At 37.2% G+C, this 22,573-nt stretch overlaps 1 protein-coding gene across 1 annotated transcript in view; it reads left to right on the top strand.

Moving 5' to 3' along the window:
• Positions 1 to 22,573, top strand: part of CA1 (carbonic anhydrase 1) — a 50,749-nt gene that overhangs the window by 19,620 nt on the left and 8,556 nt on the right. The window contains exons 2-3 of the mRNA XM_001924183.5: positions 21,643 to 21,704; positions 22,186 to 22,383. Coding sequence (XP_001924218.1) covers positions 21,668 to 21,704; positions 22,186 to 22,383 — 235 coding nt within the window. The 5' untranslated portion in view covers positions 21,643 to 21,667. The remainder of the gene's footprint in view (positions 1 to 21,642; positions 21,705 to 22,185; positions 22,384 to 22,573) is intronic.

Here is a 22,573-nt window from a genome sequence, read left to right on the forward strand (position 1 = left end):
CACAAACCAAAAATCTGCAATTGATACACAAACAAATAAGAAAAATCAACTCAATACTACACTAAAGATAGTCATCAAAGCAGAAGAGGAGAGAACAAGAGAAGAAGGGAAGAACAAAGAGCAACAAAAACAAATCCAAAGCAATTAATCAAATGGCAATAAGAACATACATATCAATAATTACCTTAAATGTTAATGGACTAAACGCCCCAATCAAAAGACATAGACTGGCAGAATGGTTACAAAGACAAGATGCATATATATGCTGTCTTCAAGAGACCCACTCCACTTCTAAGGACACATACAAATTGAAAGTGAGAAGATGGAAGAAAATATTCCATACAAAAGGAAATCAACAGAAAGCTGGATTAGCAATACTCATATCAGACAAAATAGACTTTAAAATGAAGAATATTTTAAGGGACAAGGAAGGTCACTACCTAAAGATCAAAGGATCAATCCAAGAAGAAGATATAACAATGTTAAATATCTATGCACCCAACATAGGTTCACCACAATATATAAGGCAACTTCTAACAACTTTAAAAGGAGAAATCCATAATAACACAATCATAATGGGGGACTTTAACACCCCACTTACAGCAATGGACAGATCATCCAGACAGAAAATCAATAAGGAAACATAGGCCCTGAATGAAGCATTAGACCAGATGGACTTAATAGATATTTATAGGACATTCCATCTAAAAGCAACAGAATACACATTCTTCTCAAGTGCACATGGAACATTCTCTAAGATTGATCACATCCTGGGCTGCAAATCAAACCTCAGTAACTTTTAGAAAATTGAAATCATATCAAGCATCTTTTCCAACCACAATGCTATGCAACTGGAAATAACAACAAGAAAACTGCAAAAAACACAAACATGTGGAAACTAAACAACATGCTGCTAAACAACCAATGGAACACTGAAGAAATCAAAGAGGAAATCAAACCTTCTCCACCAATTAATATAAGAAAGGTTCTCATGTGATCATTTGCATTTGGTTAAACTTCATTTTTGTTTGTGTTGGTTATTCCATATGTTTCTATTTTAAAGGGTAACTTACATATCCCTAGCTTTACCCACCAACCCATAAGGACAAATTTAAGTCACTGATTTATTTTTTTTAAGGGTGGGAGATTTATTTTTATTATAAAAAATTCAAACATATTAATGGATTTTTTTATTATGAAAGTTTTCAAACAAATTTTAAACATATACAAGATATATAAAACATTAAAGTTTCAAAGATACACACACACACACACATATACATATAAAATGGAGAGAGAGAGAAAGACTAATGTAATAATGAACTACCAGATTCAACAGTTACAAAAATTTTGCCACACTGGCTACATCTATCCAATTCATTGTTGTTTGCTGAAGTATTAAAGTACATCTCTGATTTGTTATTTTTACTCCTATGCACTTCAGTATGTGTGTCTAAAAAAATACGGATACTTTTCTTCCACATCCATAATGCCATTGGCACATCCTATAAATAATTCCTTGATGTCATATAATATCTAATACAGACATAAATTCCTTTATTTCTTTATCATTTAAAAATATTTGTTTTAGGAGTTCCCGTCGTGGCTCAGTGGTTAACAAATCCGACTAGGAACCATGAGGTTGAGGGTTCGATCCCTGCCCTTGCTCAGTGGGTTAACGATCCGGCGTTGCCTTGAGCTGTGGTGTAGGTCACAAACGCGGCTCAGATCCCGTGTTGCTGTGGCTCTGGTGTAGGCTAGCAGCTGCAGCTCCAATTAGACCCCTAGCCTGGGAACATCCATATGCCGCAGGAGTGGCCCAAGAAATGGCAAAAAGACAAAAAAAGAAAATTTTGTTTTATATTTTATATCTTTTATGTTTGTTTTTTTCAAGTTGGATTCTAAACAAGGTTCCACTTTGTATTTGGTTGTTCCTTTGATTATCTTTTAATCCTGTGGTTTAGACTGCTGGTGGCTGGTTTTTGTGGCTGAGGGAGCCGAATGGGAAGAAGCAGGAATGAGGTGATAGAAGTTAAGCCATGCTAAAAGGAAACCTTAAATTCACAGATCCTGCTGGGAGTGGGGAGATTTGATTGTAACATGGGTGGCTAAAATAATGTTTTTTAGGCACATATCAAACTTTTAAAAGTGTTTCTTTTGAAGTAATATTATTTATATATTTTGTTCTATGCAAGGCATAAGCCACTGATTTCTTGATCTGATTTGTTGGAATAAGATTTTCTATACTCCCACTCAGTCAAAACCTCCTTATAGTCCTTCATGGTGTTTTGCATGCTCAGAGGCAGATCTTGTCATGTTCTTCCATCTGGGGCTTCCTGTTATGGCTTTATTTACCTCAAAAGCAATTTGAAAGAAGCACGGCCCCTATTACCTTGGCTACCAATAAACTTTGGGGGGAATGCTCTTTCCCTGACTAGAGTACAATCAGTGTATTCTTTCCCAACTGCACAACCTCAATATATCAAGTCATACCTCACTTTGTTCAGTTCCCATTGTATTCAATGTACTGTCATGTTTTTTGAACTAATGGGTTGAATGTCACCCAAGTTGTTGCAGTTTGTCAACAGGCCCTCGAGCAATTTTTCTTTGGGCTCTCATCTCACAAAATCCTTCTTGAAGACAGCTCCTTTGGCTTTTACCTGCCATTTTGCTTTATTTGCGAATTTTTTAAAGAAAATAAGAACTTGATAGTTAAACTCATTCATCTACACCTCCCATTTTCTTTCCCTTTTTTCCTTCCTAGAGTTGCCATGATTACTTGAAATTCATGGTTACTTCTCTGAAGTATTTTTTTGTTATTACTATATAGCACAAATCCATAAATTATATGTTATAGTGTTATGTATGTTTTAAACTTTGTATAATTGGTATTGTACTATATCCATTGTTCTCCAATTTAACTTCTTTTGCTTAATTCTATGTTGATACATATAGTTCTGTTTATACTCCATTGTATAACATCGTCACAATGTATTTGTCCAGTTTCCTGTTGGTTGATACTTGTCTCTAGCTTTTAGCTATTTAACTACTGCAATCAATGCTTTAATAAATACTTTTTTTTTTCCTTCTAAAGGAATTTGAAATAATTGTAGTGTGCACAATTTAGAATAAGGAAGTGTTTTTCAGAGATTGTAGTTACCTAAAGTTCAGTGTACTTGGGATGGGGTAAAGTTTGAGAAATGGGTGGTAAGAAAGAGCTGCTTTGGGAGTTTTGTTGTGATGCCACAGAAACAAATCTGAATAGTATCCATGAGGATGCAGGTTTGATCCCTGGCCTCAATGGGGGAGTTAAGGATTCACCATTGCCGTGAGTTGTAGTATAGTTCACAAGCATGGTTCTGATCCTGAGTTGTTTTGGCTGTGGTGTAGGCCAACAGCTGTGGCTCCAGTTAGACCCCTAGCCTGGGAATTTCCATATGCCGTGAGTACAACCAAAAAAAAAAGAAAAATATTTGCTTTCCTGGGATATCCCTTTCTTTCCTCTTATCTTCTCCGTGACTCTAACAACTTTTTGCCTCCTCTCTTTCTGCCACCAGGACTCTTCTATATTACAATCCAGAGCCCATCTAATCTCTTTTTGTAAAAAATGTCTGCTTTTGGAATTAGGCAGGCCCGAGTTAAAATACTGCCCCCATTTCTATGAAAGTTTGGACAAAGTGGTATAACCCAGCTAAACTTTGTTTTTCTCATCCATAAAAATTAAAATGGTGACTTTAGAGTCATTATTATAAAGAGCAAAATATAATCTCTGGAACCTATGGCAGACTGGATTCGTCTCAAAGCCAGCCAGAGTATGTCCCCTCTTGTTCAGTCTGAGGAGTTTTGTACTTATGGTCCCTAAACATGATTTCTCCTGCAGAGCAATCAACTTTTAAAATGCAGGCTCAGGAGTTTCTCTTGTGGCTTAGTAGGTTAAGGACCTAACATAGTCTCCATGAGGTGATGGGTTTGATCCCTGGCCTCACTCAGTGGGTTAAGGACTCAGCATTGCCGCAAGCTGCAGTGTAAGTTGCAGATGCAGCTCCAATCCAGTGTTGCTGTGGCTGTGGCGTATGCCTCAACTATAGCTCCAATTCTGCTCCTACCCCTGGAACTTCCATATGCCACAGATGTGGCCATAAAAAGAAAAAATAAATAAATTAAATAAAATAAAATACAGGATCAGAACTTTGAGAGATTATCCCTAGAAAAAAAATATAGGTTGTCAATCTCAAGGTCTGAGCCTAGAAATCAGTACTGTCTCTTTTCCATATTCCATTAGTCACAGCAGTAACAGATGACTGGAATAGCTTCCTAACTGATCTCTTCAATCATAAAATCTCTCCTTCCTTCAAACCAGTTAATAATTTCCCATTGCATTTAAGGTAAAATAACTTTAAATATATAAAGCTCTTAATGATTGTTTCCCTGTCTACTTTTCTAAACTCATTTCCTGCCACTTTCCCCTCTCAGTATGTTTCAGCTTTCAGTTCTTTTACCAGTAGCAGATAACTCATAATCTCCATGGTTTGAATCAACTTCTTCTTATCTCACAATTCTGTGGTGTGATGGTTCATGGAAATAGATAGATTGTTCTTCTGGTTTTGCCTGAAGCCATTCATGCAGCTGTATTTAACCAGAGGATCAGCAAGAAGCTAAGGTCAGTTGGGACACTGGGATGACCAGGTCCCAAATGAACTTAGCTTGCTCTCCAAGTGGTATTTCCAATTTGAAAGAGGCAAGACCAGTCAAGGAGCTCTCTCACGGTTCATTTGTGTTCCACATAAGCACTTATCAAGTTTTCGGATGTCTCATAGGCCAAAAAAGTCACATGGCCAAGCCCAGAGTTAATGTGGGAAGGGGCTTCATTAGGGCGTGGACACAGGAGGCAGGATTCATTGGGGGCCATTAATATGACAGGACCCAAAGGCCTGATTTCAATTCCAAGAATGCACCAAGTTCTTTTCTACCGTAGGGTCTTTGCATAGGTTCCTTCTTTCTTCATCTCTTCAATAAATATTTAGACACCAACAGATACTGGACTAAGGGCTCTTAGGAAGCTTTCCTTTTGAAGAGGGGAAACATCCAATAAGGAAATGCAAAAATAAACAAGATAATTTTAGATGGTGATAAGATATCTGAAGAAATAAATCAGGGTCGTGGGTGAAAAGTGACTGGCAAAAGTGGAGAGATAACGTTTGGCGAAATCAGGAAGATCTGCACAAGATACCACTGTAATTGAAATCTGAATGATGAGAAGGAACCAGCCCCATAGCATTACAGGCAAGGAGTGTTCCAGGTGGAAGAAACAGCTCATGCACTTCCACCACTGCCCCCACTGGCCGCCTCTTGCCTTACTCTTTACACAGCTGGTACCTTCTCATCTCAACACGAAGATCACTTCTTTCAATACGCTTTCTCTAGACAGAGAAATCTAATCTAAAGTAGCCTATTCCTGCCTTCACCATTCCCTTCCTAGTTTACTTCTTTAAAGACTTTATAATTTTCAGTAATCAGCTTGTTTGTTTAAGTCCCCAATAAGCTATGATACCCATGAAGATAGGAGCTTGTCTCTATATTTTTTTAATATTTTCATAGAACTGTGATTATTCAACATCCAAAAATGATTGCTAAATGGATAAATTAGTGAATTTAGATAGTTACTTTTTCCCAGTCCTCAGACTGAATGTGAAACCACAAATGACTGAAATGGGACATGTTCCTATGTCCAGTTCCTGATAGGTCTAGACTACTGTTGCCCTTCTTACTCCAGGATGGGCTTGTGACTATCCACTTTCTGGGGGTTTTATTTTCAGGGGCCCTTTGGAACTCCCTGGACTCTGAATTTGGGTCATTAGTGCCCTGTCTAGCCAAGCAGGGGTCCATAAATTTAAATCCCAGAAAGAAAGCTTTGGGATATACATTCTTTTTTCTTAAAGAACTCTCCTGGGATTCTTATACAAAATTCCTACCTATTTATCCTACTACTTTCAAATTCTTTATTAAAAAAGATTTTAATTCCATTTCATTAGACACCACCCCTTATAAAGAATAATAGCAACTGTCAATCATAGCGTGCTTACCAGGCACTAGACATTTGAACATATTATCACTAACCCTCATTACCATCCTGCAAAATAGGAATTCTTTTCTTCATTTTTCAGATGAGGAAACAGAGGCTTACAGAGTTCAAGTAATTTCCACAGTGTCATCCAAGGGGTAAATGGTAGAGCAGGTGTTCAGACACCTGAATCTAGATCTGATGGTTTTCCTGCTACACACATTGCTCTTCTGTTGATTCACTCAACACAGGAGAGTAAAATACAAGTTCTACTATGACTTGCTTCCAACCCTGAAATCCAAAACTTTCTGAAAACCAGAAGTTTTTCTGCAAAAAATCTGATCTGACTTGACCTAAGCTCATCTATGATCAAAACTTGACCTGAACTGATAATGAAACTAATTAGAATCCTTATTTATTCCACTTATTATGACTCCTCATATATTTTGCTATAAAAAAAATAGTAATGTGTTAAATTACAGGGTTCTCCTCCAGGCCCCACTGGGGACATCGATTATATAATATTTGCACTGTGGTGCTCTTATAAGATATGAAAAATTCTGAACCCTGAAAGTACATGTGGCCCAGGGGTTTCAAATGAGCAACTGGGAATCTGTAATAAGTTACATTTGTGAATGACCCTCTAGTTAACAAAGATTTTTCTTTTTAAATTATTTTTTAATGATTTTTATTTTTTCCATTATAGTTGTTTTACAGTGTTCTGTCAATTTTCTACTGTACAGCAAAGTGACCCAACCACACATACATATATATACATTCTTTTTCTCACATTATCCTCCATCACACTCCATCAGGTATCCATTGTGGTACATTTGGTAGTGCCTGACTGCTTTGCTACAAAGATTTTTCAAAGTTGTAATTTTAGCTTATTTTCCTCTCATGCACAAAGAGGATTTTAAGAAATTTTTTACTGTGCCTTGTTTTCTTACTTTCTATAAAGCAACTTCATTCTATGATTTCAAGGGATTAGTTTTGGTTGATCCCAACAGAAGTTTGGGGTTATTTGTTTTTGAAAACACACACACACACATTTAAGTATTTAATTCTAAAATTAAATAACATGTTAAGGTCCAAGAAATTATAATATATAGTATAATATGATCTATATTTTTGAAGGAGAAATATATGAAGTTATTTTTATGTATATGCACCAACTAGAAGAATATGAACAAAATTGATAACTTTGGTTCTCTTTGGGATGATGATGGAAGGGAGATTCTTTTTTTATTTTCACCTTTTTATACCTTTATTAGGATCATATGAACTTATTATCCATTTAAAAATGGATGATGTTTCACAAAGTGTGAGAGACTCAAGATACAAATGTCACCCAATCAGTTGAGTTACAAATGGAGAGCCTGGTGTTAGTCATTAATGTAGCACATAGTTAATGGCTGGTGTTCTTTCTCTAATTTTTTTCTCATTTAAGCCAGACATGTTTCTACCAGTATTGACCACTGAAGAACATACACAAGCCTTTGTTTCTGGTTCCTGCCAGCCTATATGCTCCCTCTGTCCCAGAATTCCCCAGACAGTATTCTTCTCAGGACTAAACTCAGCCTCTGGTCCAAGTGATCATCTGAGCCTGAACTCAACTGATGGTCACAGAATAAGAGGATTCTGGATGTGAGGCTATGCTAGGTCAGCAGGCAGGGAATGGCCACAGCAGGGACAGGAGTCCTGAGGCAGGCAGCAGTCTGTCTGGGAGGGCCAACTCCAGACAAAGGCAAAGTCAGAGTCCAGGTGGGTGAACTGAGGCTGAGGTCCAGAAAGCAAAACAGCCCTGGATGACAATGAACTGAACCTACATTTTAATAGGTATAGGCTTGATATTCAAGCTAGGCATTAGAAACAGAGTTCAGCTCCAGAAAAGACAGGTTCAGACATGTCCACTCCAGAATGAAACTATGATATCATTCTGGGCTGGTTTTAAGCCTTTTTCCAGGCTGAGGATAAATAAGAGAGAGGGGCAGGATTCTGTCAGTCCTGCCTGTAACACATCGTGAATGGGATTCTCTCCCCACCCCTTATCCACCCCCTATGCCTTGCTCTCCATCCCAGTTTCATACTCTAAGAAACACTGAAATCCCAAAAGACTTTCACTGTCCACCCCCTGGGATTGGGTTGAGTGATTTGGGGGCAGCCCTGATCTTTTAAAGAGGCAGGATGGTGATTTTAATGGCAGTATATAAGTTTGAGTCACAAAATCAATCCATAGTCATTTCAACAACCAGAAGTTGTGGTGCCTTAGGTGGTGCCTGACAGCCTTGCTACCATTTGTTTTATGCCTTGTTCACATTATGATGAGGGGATTAATTTGTGCTTGATTCAGTTTTGTCCAGACACTGCAATTCAGGTCCTCTGTCAGTAGCTGCATCGCAATCCTACTAAGTTTAACAGATTTAAAAATCTCTTAGGTGCATCCATTTGTCCTTGGTCTTTGCATTGATTCAACAGCAGTCTTACAAGGAACAAAAATAAGATATCAATGCCTCACCTCTAGGTTTGCTTCAGAGGCAGTGGAAAGAATTGGATTTTCAAGCTCACTTTGCAAAGAGGAAGGAGACCGAAAGCAGATCATAAATCAGTTGCTTCAGGCCGTACACCTGCCCCATCAGTCTCTGCTACATCCAAATGGAAAAATGGGTGATCTAGGATTACCCTCCTGCAATGCCAATGGCCAAGGCACTGAAAGGTCACATCTATTATCGTTGGCGCTTCTCTCCCCTCTGGGCTGTTTTCTGAGTGGATGTCATACTCATCTCATACAGAAGGCATGTTCATCATGCCAGAACACTGCTGCTAATATTTGATCTAATAAAAGACACCCTATCTTTTCTTCAAATTTTAGATTATCTAGCGGCTACTCGATGATAATTCCTTTCTTCCTTCCTGCTCCAATTTTATGTTTTAAGGACTTGAGTCCTTAAACAAAGTTGTATTTGCCACCTCTTATTTTAAGTTAAAAGCATCCTTTTCAAAACATAGTACCCACATAAATGGCAGAGTCAGTCTTATTTCCAGAAGTGACTTTATGTTAATAGTCAGTTTTCCTTTGGAAGGATCCACTGGTCTTTACTAATAATATCATTCTCCCCAGCCAACAACTTGGCACTAGATGTGTAGTATCTAATGTGGGGTGGTGGGGAGGGCTAGAAACACAATCTTAACCAGAAGACAAAGTTTGGATAGAAAAATGTAGCAACAGCTGGTGCCAGCTGCAAGCAACCACAAGTTGCATCCTGCCCAGCTCTGCAGGGAGGTCTCTGAGAACTCTTAGAGCTTGGGACAGGAGAAACAAGAGGCCACATTGTAAGAATGTCAACCATATATGCAGCTCGCTAGCACCCCCAGAAATTACCAACTGGAGGAATTGATAACATTGCCAGGAATTCATCTACCTGGGTTCAAATCACTGCCTAAAATCAGCCCTCTTTGTTCTAGGAAGTCCACACTCAGAAGCTTCATTCTAACTGGAATTTGGTTCTTCACCCCTATGGCCCTAAAAGACTCCTTTGGACTCTGTGGGTCTCCATTTTAAAAGCATTATTGACATGAACCTGGGGAGGTGTTTTTCCTGGAGTTCTTTCTCACCAGACTTGTTCCGGCTGCCTCCTAGGTGATGATGGAAAACTAAGGCACTAGCCAATATGTCATTCCCTCATTTTGTAATCCTCAGGCAGTTGCACAAAGGTTATGTGGAACTTTACCAAGTAGTTAAAGGCAGAGCCCAGGACAGTCTTAAAGGATTTAGGACTGTTAGTGCAATGCCCAAGTATTGCATAGTAAGGAACTCCACCACAGGGCCAGATAAACTAGGTGTAAGGGTATGCAATCAACACCTTTTCACTCTTAACCCTGAAGTTTGGAAACCCATGTCTTTTCAAGTCCCAATTGAGGAATGTTGCCCAAACAGCCTCTCCAATGACTTCTGATTCCAGAAGAAGCCCAAAGAAACCATAGGAAAAGACCCTGTGTACTCTCCTTATGGGAGTTATTGCTGAAAGAGGAGTTATATACTAACAAGAATCTTAGAGTCCTTAAATTTCTTCCCTTACTTATAGCCAAATCCATCTTAGAGATAAGTTTAGCATAACACATATTTAGGTGGCTCTATTTTGCCAAGAGCAACTTTAAATTTTTTTAAATTTAAAGTTTTATTGTAGTTGATTTACATCATTGTAATAATTTCTGTTGTACAACAAAGTGATTCAGTTATACATATCCAAATATCCATTCTTTTTTAGATATTTTTCCCATATAGATTATCACATAATATCGAGTAGAGTTTCCTGTGCTATACAGCAGGTCCCCATTAGCCAGTTGTCCCATGTATCACAGTGTGCATAAGCCAATCCCAAACAACTTAAAAAAAAATTCAGAATAAGACACATGACCTCTATTGATTGAATTATGCAATAATCTTCTGTATATGGGAGACAGGATCAGGAAAGACTTTCATGTAAATTTTGCTATTTGGCCTTTAGGACAAAAATTGTTTCTGACATCTTGTTGTAGAAAGTTTAATGTAAATTTGCTTTATTTCTTCCAGCCCTAGAAATATAAGGGAGGGGGATCATTATATTTCATCCTTTCCTCTGATCCTTCACCCCTAGGACCAGAAGAAACAAAGTATATTTTTGTAGAAATGTGAAAATATGTGTTCACTAGCTACACTGGAACCAGGGAGTTGAAATCCTGTGTAGCTTGGTTTCTCCTCAGGAATGTTGGAGGGACGGGCATTGGAAGAGCCTCAGGAGGCACACAGGATAGTTCTATGGGCTTGGACAAGCTGGCTGTGGAGATGCAAAAACCCTGCAGCATCTATTCATTCAGGAGAGAAGATGGCCTATATTTTACTCTGACCTCTGCCCCATCCATGGGCAAAAAAACAAGCCCTGTGGATGCTGACATTAAGAAGTCTATTTTAGGGAAACTATAAAGACTGTTTTGGAGTAATAGCTCAACATATCACTGAGCTCTTTTTAAATAAATGAAGTACAAAGTGATGAAAGAAAAGCTATGTTTAGTTTGATTTTATAATTTGTCCCTTGAAAGGATTCTTAACACAGAGTTTGAAGACAATGTTTTTTGTTTGCTGTTTTTTTGTTTGTTTGTTTGTTTGTTTTTGATGGGGGGATGCTTTTTTTGGCTGTACCCATGACATATGTAAGTTCCAAGCAAGGGATTGAATCCAAGCCACAGCTGTGACTTACTCCATAGCTGTAGAAATGCTGAATTCTTAACTCATTGCACCAGGCTGGGTAATCGAACCCTTGCCAGTGCAGAGACAATGCCTGGATCCTTAACCTGCTGCACCACATAAAGAACTCCCTGAAGACAATGTTCTAACAATTACATCTGACTTTTGGATAAGCAGCTTAACTTCTTCATCTGTAAAAGCCTCTTTCTTCATTTTGGAAGGGGATACTAACACTTGTTCTCCTGAGATCATAATCTTCTTAAAAGTTATAAATAAGATCATGTGAGTGAAAGTTCAGTGAGTAAAAGCCCCCATTCAATGGGGATATTCTAGAAGAAAGTCTTTCTTGAAAAGCATCTGGAGTCATTCCATTTGCTCTTTACCTAGTTCTTAGAAAAAGCCCTAGGGAGGATTATGTCCTGTGGTTTTTAAGGCTGATTAGCAAATATACTTCATCAATCAAAGTCTTGGAAGTTCTAACACAGACCTGTGTCCTCAACTCTCTGGGACATTTAACTCTCCCATCCTGTTTGGCCACAACCCATGAAGTTTCCCACTAATTAGCAGTGCACCCAGTGAAAAAAACAATAGCTAACTTGGAATTCACTGGTGGCCTAGCAGTTAAGGATTTGGCAGTTGTCAGTGCTCTGCTTTGATCCCTGGCCCAGGAGCTTCTGCATGCCACAGGCACAGCCAAAAAATAAATAATAAATAAACAAATAAAGATAAAAACAAACAGGGAGTTCTGCTGTGGCCCAGCAGTAATGAACCCACCTAGTATCCATGAGAATATGGGTTTGATCCGGGGCCTTGCTCAGTGGTTTAAAGGATCCAGCATTGCCTTTAGCTGCAGTGTAGGTCACAGATGCATCTTGGAACCTGAGTTGCTATGGCTGTGGCATAAGCTGGTGGCTACAGCTCTGATTCGACCCCTAGCCTGGAAACTTCCATATGCCTTGGGTGTGGCCCTAAAAAAAACAAAAAAATAAAAAATAGAAACAAACAAAACAATAGCTATCTTCTTCTGTGCATCTGCCTTGTGTTTTTATCTCTAATCCTCATAAAGTAAGGAAAACCTTCAAGGTGAGAACTGCTATTAACCCAATTCACAATAAAGAGAATGGCTCAGAGAAACTGAGATAGACAGATTAGACAAGTTTTAGTTGATGCTAACACCTGAAAATAGCTATGAAGAAAAATAAAGTCTTTAGAGACTGAAGAAGCATTGTTTCTTCTCTGTTAGGCATTTATGTCACTCTTATAAAGTCGATAAAAAGGATCTCTGTAAAGTATTTCTGTGCTCGCTGAGTCATTCTGCAAACTGCTATTTCAATCAGTGTCTCACCACTTTTCTTTGGTAGGCTTACTAGAACAAGGATCAGTTAAGAGTAAATTAAAATGGCAACTTCCTTGCAGCAATGGATATTTCTACTACTAAAAGGCATTTTGTTATTATGCTTGTCTTTACTTAATCATGTATCTGCCTGAATTTTATTAAAAAAACACCCACAGAGCAAGTCACCAACCTGCTGTTAGCATGTTTACCCAATAGATTTAAAAAATCATTTTAAAAATGAATGAAAAAAATTAAAAAATGAATGATGGGAGTTCCCATCGTGGCTCAGCAGTAATGAACCCAACTAATATCCACAAGGATGCAGGTTTGATTCCTGGCCTCAGTCAGTGGGTTAAGGATCCAGTGTTGCCTCAAGCTGTGGCTCTGATTGAGCCCCTAGCCCAGGAACTTCCATATGCCACAGGTGCAGCCATAAAAAGAAAAAAAAAAGAATGAAAAGAATATTTTCTCCTCTGGAGTTGAGTACTCATAAGAGCATTAAAAAATTTAAAAAAAATCTTATGGTGGGGGGAAGCTAGTAAAACAGAAAAATTTCTTTTTCAAGGGGCTACTAATAGTTGGCATTCTTCCTAAAGGAAGAAGACAAGTCAAGAAGATAACATTTATCTTAAAAGAATATTTGGAAAAGTGTCCAAATGTGTTTTTAAATGTCACCTGGGAACGTTCATTAAAACTAAAAATTCTCAGGTCTCCAGAGACTTTGATTCAACAAGTGTTACTTCAGTACAAATAATCTACTTGTTAATATAATATAATGCTTTATAGGAAAGATTAATTGCATCCTAAAAAGGACCTAGCATCTTCAGATGTGGCTACTTACTTATCTACAGCTAATTCAACACTACAAGGCTTTTATTTACCATAAAGGATGTTAGAAATAATTTTCTGCTCATGAAATTAGAGGTTTCAAGAATAATAACTGACTAGGGAAAATTTGCTAGACCCATAGTTCTTGCAAGAACAAGATATATGAATGGACAATCCAACACCTGCCACTGATGTAGGGTGTAAGTCTAGGCATCTTTGGGCCCCACAGGACCCAGTTGCCTGAACCCACAACTAAGATCACCACTCTCAATGTCATCAAAGCCTGTTTGGAGTGAGTGCTGAGTGGAGAGCCCCATATGCAGCCAGCCTCCCTGAACCTGCAGACAAGTCACATGACTTGTGCCAATTTGCTACTAAAGATGTACAATGGAGGGGGCTGGATCAGAGACTTGCTTTTACTGAAATGTATTTTTGGTAGTGAGATTGTGAACGTAGAGTCACACAGCCACCAGATACCTCTAAAAAAGATACCAATTCTTGGAGTTCCCATAGGTGCTCAGCGGAAATGAATCTGACTAGCATCCATGAGGACGCAGGTTCGATCCCTGTCCTTGCCCAGTGGGTTAAGGATCCAGCGTTGCTGTGAGCTGTGGTGTAGGCTTACAGCTACAGCTCCAATTCGACCCCAGCCTGGAAACCTCCATATGCCACAGGCACGGCCCTAAAAAAACATAAACAAAAAAAGATACCAACTTTGATGTTGGTATCTAAAAGAGCTTGATGTTTGTTAGCTATCCAAATTGGCTCACGTCATCTCACAAAAGAAAAGGATTGCAGGATATGTGCATTTTAATTCGTATATATGTGAATCTGAGGCAGGTGCACCTTAAAATTCACTGGATAGGAGTTTCCATTGTGGCACAGTGGAAACAAATCTGACTAGGAACGGTGAGGTTTCGGGTTCATCCCCGGCCTCACTCAGTAGGTTAGGGATCCGGCGTTGCAGTGAGCTGTGGTACAGGTCTCAGATGCAGCTCAGATATGGTGTTTCTGTGGCTATGGTGTAGACCAGCAGCTGTAGCTCTGATTGGACCCCTAGCCTGGGAACCTTCATGCGCCGCCAGTGCGGCCCTAAAAAGCAAAAACAAAACAAAACAAAACAAAACAAAACACGCTGGATAAAGAAAGGATACATTTAGTTGTAAATGTGTTTTAGAATCCAGTCTTTGACAAAAGAATCTTAAGCTAACAGAATTATTCAGAGAGTCAGCAGAAAATGTTTTTAAATCTTCAAGATAACTTTTAGGTAGACGGATAAGCTTGCACAAAAGTTGTTACAACAAGGTGACTGATGTGACTGACTTTCAACTCCCTTAATATTTACATTGGAGAACTTATCTCCTTTCATGTTTACATATGGGACTCAGTTTAATCTGTGACAAGCAGATTTCTGTTATGCAACTGTTTGAATTTCACATGCCGTCATTTGGAACTATTTTTATTTCGTGTGTTAATATTCCGTATTTACCTGAGAGTTAAAAATCAAACTTTTTTGAAGCTGAAGTTATTCATTTACATTTGTGCAGCTTTTTATGGTTTGTAAAGCATTATGCATGTTATTTTCATTTTAAATGAAAGCTAAGGCTTGGGAGTTCCCTGGCGGTACAGCAGGTTAAGGGATCCAGTGCTGCCACTGCTGTGGCTTGGGTCACAGCTCTGGCACAGTTTCAGTCCCTGGCCTGGGAAATTCTACATGCTTCAGATGTAGCCAAAAATAATTTTTTTTAGTTTTAAAAACTGTTAAAAAAAAGAAAATATTGCTTAATAAAGTCATACATTAGAGGGACTCATTAATTCCCCAAATAGTTATAGGAGATGAGGTAAGCTATTATACTATTTTGTTAGTTTCAAAAAAAATTAAATATAAGAATATTGCAATTAACCTACTCAGGTTGACCATTCATCCAGCAGAGATATTCCTAACAATTAGTTTAAAAGTGCACAAGCTTATATTATCAGTGTATTCAATATACATGTATTCCAAATTAATATATATATATATTCCAAACATCAATTTCAGTGAACTAGGTATATTTAAAATTTAACGTTTTCAAAAGCATGAAATTGTAAGAAATTGAATGCCTCTTTGCTGTGGATTGAAATAGTTACCTATATAGAGTTGACTTGGTTAACAAAATATTCATTAGTGAATTTTAAAACTGTCTTCAAAAATGAAAATAAAATGTTCCGAGGCATGAAATGCATGGTCGAAAGTTTTTCTTTAATTACAGTAATAAAATCCATAAGACATGGATTTTTGATATTTGCAGGTCAAAAGTTCAAATCACATTGTAAGAGTTAAGTTTTGACACTTACAAAGTGTCAAAAAATTTGACACTTATAAAGACCAACGTTCTCACTCTCCCAGCAATGACTGACAGACACAGACGGGCTACTTCATTCCTCCCATTAATAGAACAGAGAGTGGAAAGGCTCGTTTTTCTTAGTTCCAAATACAAACATGAATTCACCTCCAGCAAAGCACACTCACACACCCTTGAACTCAGACCAGTGGGTCTGAGTGGGCACATACCCTGATGAGCATTCTGCTCTTCCAAGTCTTTATAAAAATGCAATAATTGAAGTTTAAAATGACTTAATTTTTCTCTCTAAAATACTTATTGAACACTACCACTTTCCATGCATGTTATAATTGAAGTGAACACAGCACTGAAAAAAAATCAGTGGTCCAAGATGATGGATGTCATTATAAAGATGGTTAAAGATATTAAGCAAGTAAACAAAAAAGAATTCATGTGTTCAACTTTAAAGTATTAAAGTAGGAATCAGAGGAAAAAGCTCAAGAAAATTAAAATAAGAAATGTGAAGGCTTTTAGAGTTCCAGTTGTGGCACAGTGGAAACGAATCCGACTGGTATTCATGAGGATGTAGGTTTGATCCCTGGTCTTGCTCAGTGTGTTAGGGATCCAGCGTTGCTGTGAGCTGTGGTGTGGGCCACGGACATGGCTTGGATCTCGCATTTCTGTGGCTGTGGCATAGGCTGGCAGCTGTAGCTCTGTTTCAATCCCTAGCCTGAGAACTTACATATGCTGTGGGTGCAGCCCTTAAAAAAAAGAAAGAAATGCGAAAGCTTTCACATTTAATTCTAAATTGGCTAGGAGTTTCCATTGTAGGTCAATGGGTTAAGAATACAACGCTGTCTCTGTGATGATGCAGGTTCAATCCCTGGCCTTGCTCAGTTAGGATCTGGTTAAGGATCTGGCATTGTATGGCTGTGGCATAGGCCTCAGGTGCAGCTCCGATTGGACCCCTAGCTGGGGGAACTTCCATATGTCACAGGTGCAGCCCCAAAAAGAATAAATAAATAAATAAATAAATATTGGCTGAACACGGTTTTTAAATTTTGAAAAACACTGAGAAAATGTCTCTGCTTTTCTGAAAAACATTTTAGGGCCCTAAAAAAATCTTCAGGATAGTTGATTGATGTTAATAAATAAATGTAATGAGCTATTAAGTAACTTTAAAGCACATGTTTTACAGACAGCCTGTTAAAGATGGTGGTGTGATAAAATAGAGAAGAGGATGCCTGTATGAGTTTTGGAGATAACTAGAAATGGATTCAAATCCTGGCTCTTCTCCTTGAATTTTCTGATTCTCAGTCATCCCTCTTTAAAAGTGGGGTAAGACTAACCTAAACCCTAGGTCTACTGTGAGAATTGAATGACATCATTATTTTAAAGAACCCAACAATTGATAATTATTCAATGAACAATAGTCTTTTCTAGTCTAACCCAATACTCCTAGGTGAGTACACAGTGAAATAGCTCTCCTTGATAATAATAGTAAATCTTTTAGCAAGCTCCATACTTCTTTTTGCTTGAGTGTATCCAGCAAAAAAAATTATTTATTGTGAAGGAACATCAAGAGATAAAATTATATATAGATAAAATTATATATATATATATATAATTATTATATACATATAAAATAGATAACCAACAATGACCTACTGTATAGCACAGGGAACTAAACTCAATATTTTGCAATAATATATAAGGGAAAATATTCTGAAAAAGAATATATTATATGTATTATACATCCATATATTTTTTATTTATATAGTATATATACTGATGTATTACTGAATCACTGGTCTTGCTATATGCCCGAGATAACTAACACAATACTGTAAATCAATTTTTTTTAAAAAATAGTGGTTTTAACATCATTTTTTGGTAAAAACTCTCCAGAAAGTGGGCATAGAGGAAAACTGCCTCAACATAATAAAGGCCATATATGACAAACCCACAGTTAACAACATTCTCAATAATGAAAATCTGAAAGCTTTCTCACTAAGATCAGGAAAAAGATAAGGATGTCACCACTTTTATTCAATAAAGTTTTGGAAGTCCTAGCCTAGCAGTCAGAGAAGAAAAAGAAATAAAAGAATCCAAATTGGAAAAGAAGAAATTAAACTGTCATTGTTTGCAAATGATATGATACTATACATTAAAAAAAAAAAATAGTAGCTTTATGGAGTTCCCATCGTGGCTCAGTGGTGAACAAACCCAACTAGGATCCATGAAGATGTGGGTTCAATCCCTGCCCTCACTCAGTGGGTTATGGATCCGGCGTTGCTGTGAGCTGCGGAGTAGGTCACAGACACGACTCCGATCCCATGTTGCTGTGCCTGTGGTGTAGGCTGGCAGCTACAGTCCAATTTGACCCCTAGCCTGGGAACCTCCATATGCCTCTGGTGAGGCCCTAAAAAGACAAAAGACGAAATGAAAATAAAAATAAATTAAATAAAAAAATAGTACCTTTAAAAAATGGATTTTATTTATTGTGAAGGAAGGTCAAGAGATAAAATTATGGCAGATGGCAAGATATCAATATTTTATCCTTAAATTTTTATCTTTAAATTTTTGAATAATATTTGGCCTCTAAAATTCCATTTCATGATGTGAAGGAAGACATCTTTCTTTTTCCCTGGTGTCAGCCCATTAATATGTTTTCACAAAATTTGCTAAATTCCTGAGCTAACCAGGATAATTATTGATTTAATAATAAACCAATATAATTATTAAAAGTAAACATTCTGCACATCATTCTTTCACTATTTAAAAATCTCTACTTAAAGTGCTACAATTTTTTCTTTCATTTTTTCTGTTTTATTGACATAGAACTGACATATAACTTGATACTTCTAAGTGTTAGCAATGAACCAATTCTCTATCAAAATTATGTATGTATTTTTGCATTATATTTTTAATGTGGCTTTTTTCCATCAGCCTAGTTGCTCCTGATTCAGTTTCAAGTTCATATGGATTTGTTTGGAACACTCTAACTGGTTGCAGGGAGGTATCTTTCTTCAATAAGTGCTTATGTACTTGACGGTTTTAGGGAATAAACTGTGAGATTAGAAGAGCAGAGGTGGTGTAGACTGAAGTCCTTGGTGTGCAAAAACAGTCCAAATATCACAGGTCTGGAAAAGTACGCTGTGAGGAGGCTACATGTGAAAGCAAAGTGGACCAAAAATGAGACATCTTGGATTTAGTAGAGATATTAAGCTGAAAGAGGCAAAGTTTGTAAGCAGAAAAAGAGGGGTAAAAGTAAGTGGGAGGAATGTTAGGACTTAAATCAGAGGTGCTCATTAAATTTTACATCCTTTCTCAATATAGTTTTCTGCTTGTACACAGACACACCCTAGGTATATAATGGAATAAAGGGTCAATGGTTAAGGTCCAAGGTAATTCTGTGCCTAAAACTAAATAAATTACCATCCTATAAAAATGCTAAAATATTTACGTGATAAATTATCACATAATCATGAAACGAAAAGAGGAGATTTTTTTCAAATAGGTTGATTATTATGGTGATTCGATTTAAATTTACTCTTAATAAAGTTTCAATTAGGAGGCAATTCCCAAAGAGTACCCTGCTTCTTCACTCCATGAGCTTCTGGCCAACTTGAAACTCTTAAGTCTAGAAGGAAGTAACCCCGGGGGTCACGTCTGACTACAGGTCATCTTGAACCAGACCAGACCAGATCAACTAATCCAACACTCCAGAAAACAGAATCAGGTAGAGGTTAATGGGCATTTGATGACAGTAGGTTAAGAAAGAGTAGAAACTTTGGAGTTAGACAGACCTAATTTTAAACCCTACTCTTATAAGATGTGAGTAGCCACTTATAAGCCTTTTATAACCCTGAGGAGTTTTTGATTCTTCTTATGCAGAATACAAATTTTAATGCCTAATTTGGTTATTGTGAGAATTAAATGAATTAGTGCACATGAACTTTTTAGCATAGCATTTGAGACATATTGGACCCTCAATAAATAGTACATTTAAAATAAGTTCCCTTTTGAAAAGATTGAAAATCAAAATAATCAAAATGGTACAGCATTTGCACTATTTGATAGACTTATAGACAATTTAAATTTCCTTGTTGATATTATACCATAGTTTTTGTGTATAGTAAGCACATTACTTTTATAATCAGAAAAATAAAAAATAAAAAAATAAAGAAGTTCCCATTTAAGTAACAGTTACTTCAGCCTCTTAAATCAGGGAATGGAAGCTTGGGCCTCTTCCCAATCTGTTCATGAGCCATAGTCCATTCTGAATCTGAGCCTGTTGGCTATCATTAGCCAAAAGGGACAAACAGTGTGTCTCCATTCAGCCTTGCCAAAAAGTGTGCCAGATCCCCTTCCTTTAGAAAGCCCAGGAGCTCAGACAATTCCAGAGTGCGAAAGGAGGTATGACTCCCAGGGTATTGAAAAGTGTTACATGGAAGCTTATTTTTTCTGATTGTTTTTCTCTGAACATATTTAGAACTTTGCACAGGTGGACCTAGCCAAGCTCTGACACACATGAGTTGGTTTTTTTCTACCTCCTTGAAAAGTCCTATGGATCTTCTCAGCACCCGACAGGTGGGAAGTCTAGTGTTTAATTGGACTTAAAAGAATTATGGGCATAGAGTAAGAACTAGAAGATCATCTACCTCATAGCTCACCCAGTGTGGCATTCAGAAGAAAACAAGAGGACTTAGAGGCTCAAGTCTGGGATTCTTGGCTCTTGCCAGTTGTGATGAAATCTCTCAACTACAAAATGATAATTCTCACTAGACAGGACTTACGTGTGTGGTGGTGGTAATATAAAATAATTTGAAAGTTCTCTATAAGTTGTATAGATATACAAAAGAAAGTCTTCTGTTTCAGTAGACCTATATTTGATGCGTAAAGTAAATATTGGGTCATATTCAATTTAAATATTAATAAATCCTCCGCTTATGAATTCCAATATTGCTCTAAAACGAAGGACTATCAAGTACAATTAAAAAAATTAAAAAAGAAAAACACTAAAAAAAGATTTTTTTTTTTGTCTTTTTAGGGCCACACCCACAGCATATGGAGGTTCCCAGGCCAGGGGTCAAATCAGAGCTACAGCTGTGGGCCTACACTACAGCCACAGCAACGCAGGATCCAAACTGTATCTGGTAGCTACATGACAGCTCACAGCAATGCCATATCCTTAACCCACTGAGTGAGGTCAGGGATCGAACCTGCATCCTCATTGGATACTAGTCAGATTTGTTTCCACTGAGCAGCGACGGGAATGCCCTATAAAAAATTTGTTTAAATAAAGGAATTTATTCTCATCTGTGCATTTTTTGAGATGTACCATTGTGAATAATATATATTACAAAAGATTGTTTATTCTGTAATCTGATTTTAAGTAACATGACCAGTTCCAATCAGTTTGTAAACATGCAAATTATTCTCTTTATTAATTACTGTTTAATATTAAATTATTGCTAGTATTACTTAAGTATTCATCAAGAGTAAAGTTGTAAATCTCAAGTGCACAAAGGCAATTAAACTAAGAAATTCCAAAAATCATATATGGTAATACTCAGCCATATCTTTTACTAACATGAAAAAAACAGGGCTTGGTTTTATGAAACCTAAGATTTTGATATTTCTCTTTCACAATACAAGAAATAAAACAATTGAAGCTGACCTTACCTTGTGGGCTTTTTTAGTAACGCCTGTTTTTTACTGTATATACTTCCTGATAGGTAGAGATGATGAAATAGTGGCCTATTAAGTGAAGGGATATTTCTATAAAAACCCCAAGTGGTGGTTTCCATTGTCAACTGCCTGTTCAGTTGCAGTTAGTTATTTCAAGTATTATCTTTGTTTTCAGAACAAAGAAAACTACATAGAAGATCATGACAAGTCCTGCCTGGGGTTATGATGGTGAATATGGTAAGAGTTCTTCTGTTCATGTAGATCAAATAATAGCTTATTCTCTTTTCTAGTAAAAGAGGTGTTGAGCACTTAAAATAACTATATAGTCATAGATTAATGGTTTGAACTGTCTGACTTTGAATTATAGTAACTTTGAATGTATTCCTACCAGTTGTCCTTTGGATACAAAATATATTCTCTATCTCCCTTTCAGTCTCTCTCTGCAGAAGTACATATTATAAATCTATAATATATAGCTTATATAGTCATCTGACCCCATAGACTATGAGTATGTTACTGGTGTGGACAAAAGCATTATTTTATAGCATATCACAGAAAACAAACATTGAATTTGCAAACATTGAATTTCCATTAAGTTAAACAGATTATCCTTTAAGATACCTAAATAAATCCTAGTCTAATAAACAAAGTTATACTCCTAAAACTTGGAATCAAGCATTTGATCAAGTTTTGATCATAGGTCTGTTTGTCCTGGTAGGTCCTGAACATTGGAGCAAGGTGTACCCCATTGCAAATGGAAACAACCAGTCTCCTATAGACATTAAAACCAGTGAAACCAAACATGACACCTCTCTCAAACCTATCAGCGTCTCCTACAATCCAGCCACAGCCAAAGAAATCATCAACGTGGGACATTCCTTCCATGTCAACTTTGAGGACAATGATAACCGATCAGGTGAGCCAAAAGACCTTTATGATTTTTTTCTTTAACTTTCCTGGAGAAACTAAAACAATAGGGCTTTAAGAAACACAAATGCCTATCCTCAGTCTTATGTACACATGTGTAGCATTGCTGTAATCTGGCCATGCATTTTGAACTTCTAGAAAATTTCCAAGGAGTAAAGATGATTTGGGGGACTCCCAGC

The sequence above is a fragment of the Sus scrofa genome, chromosome 4 (genome assembly GCF_054392235.1).
Source record: "Sus scrofa isolate SSC_HxYL_T2T_F1_AM1 chromosome 4, Sscrofa_HxYL_maternal_Yorkshire_Landrace_v2.0, whole genome shotgun sequence".
NCBI lineage: Eukaryota > Metazoa > Chordata > Mammalia > Artiodactyla > Suidae > Sus > Sus scrofa.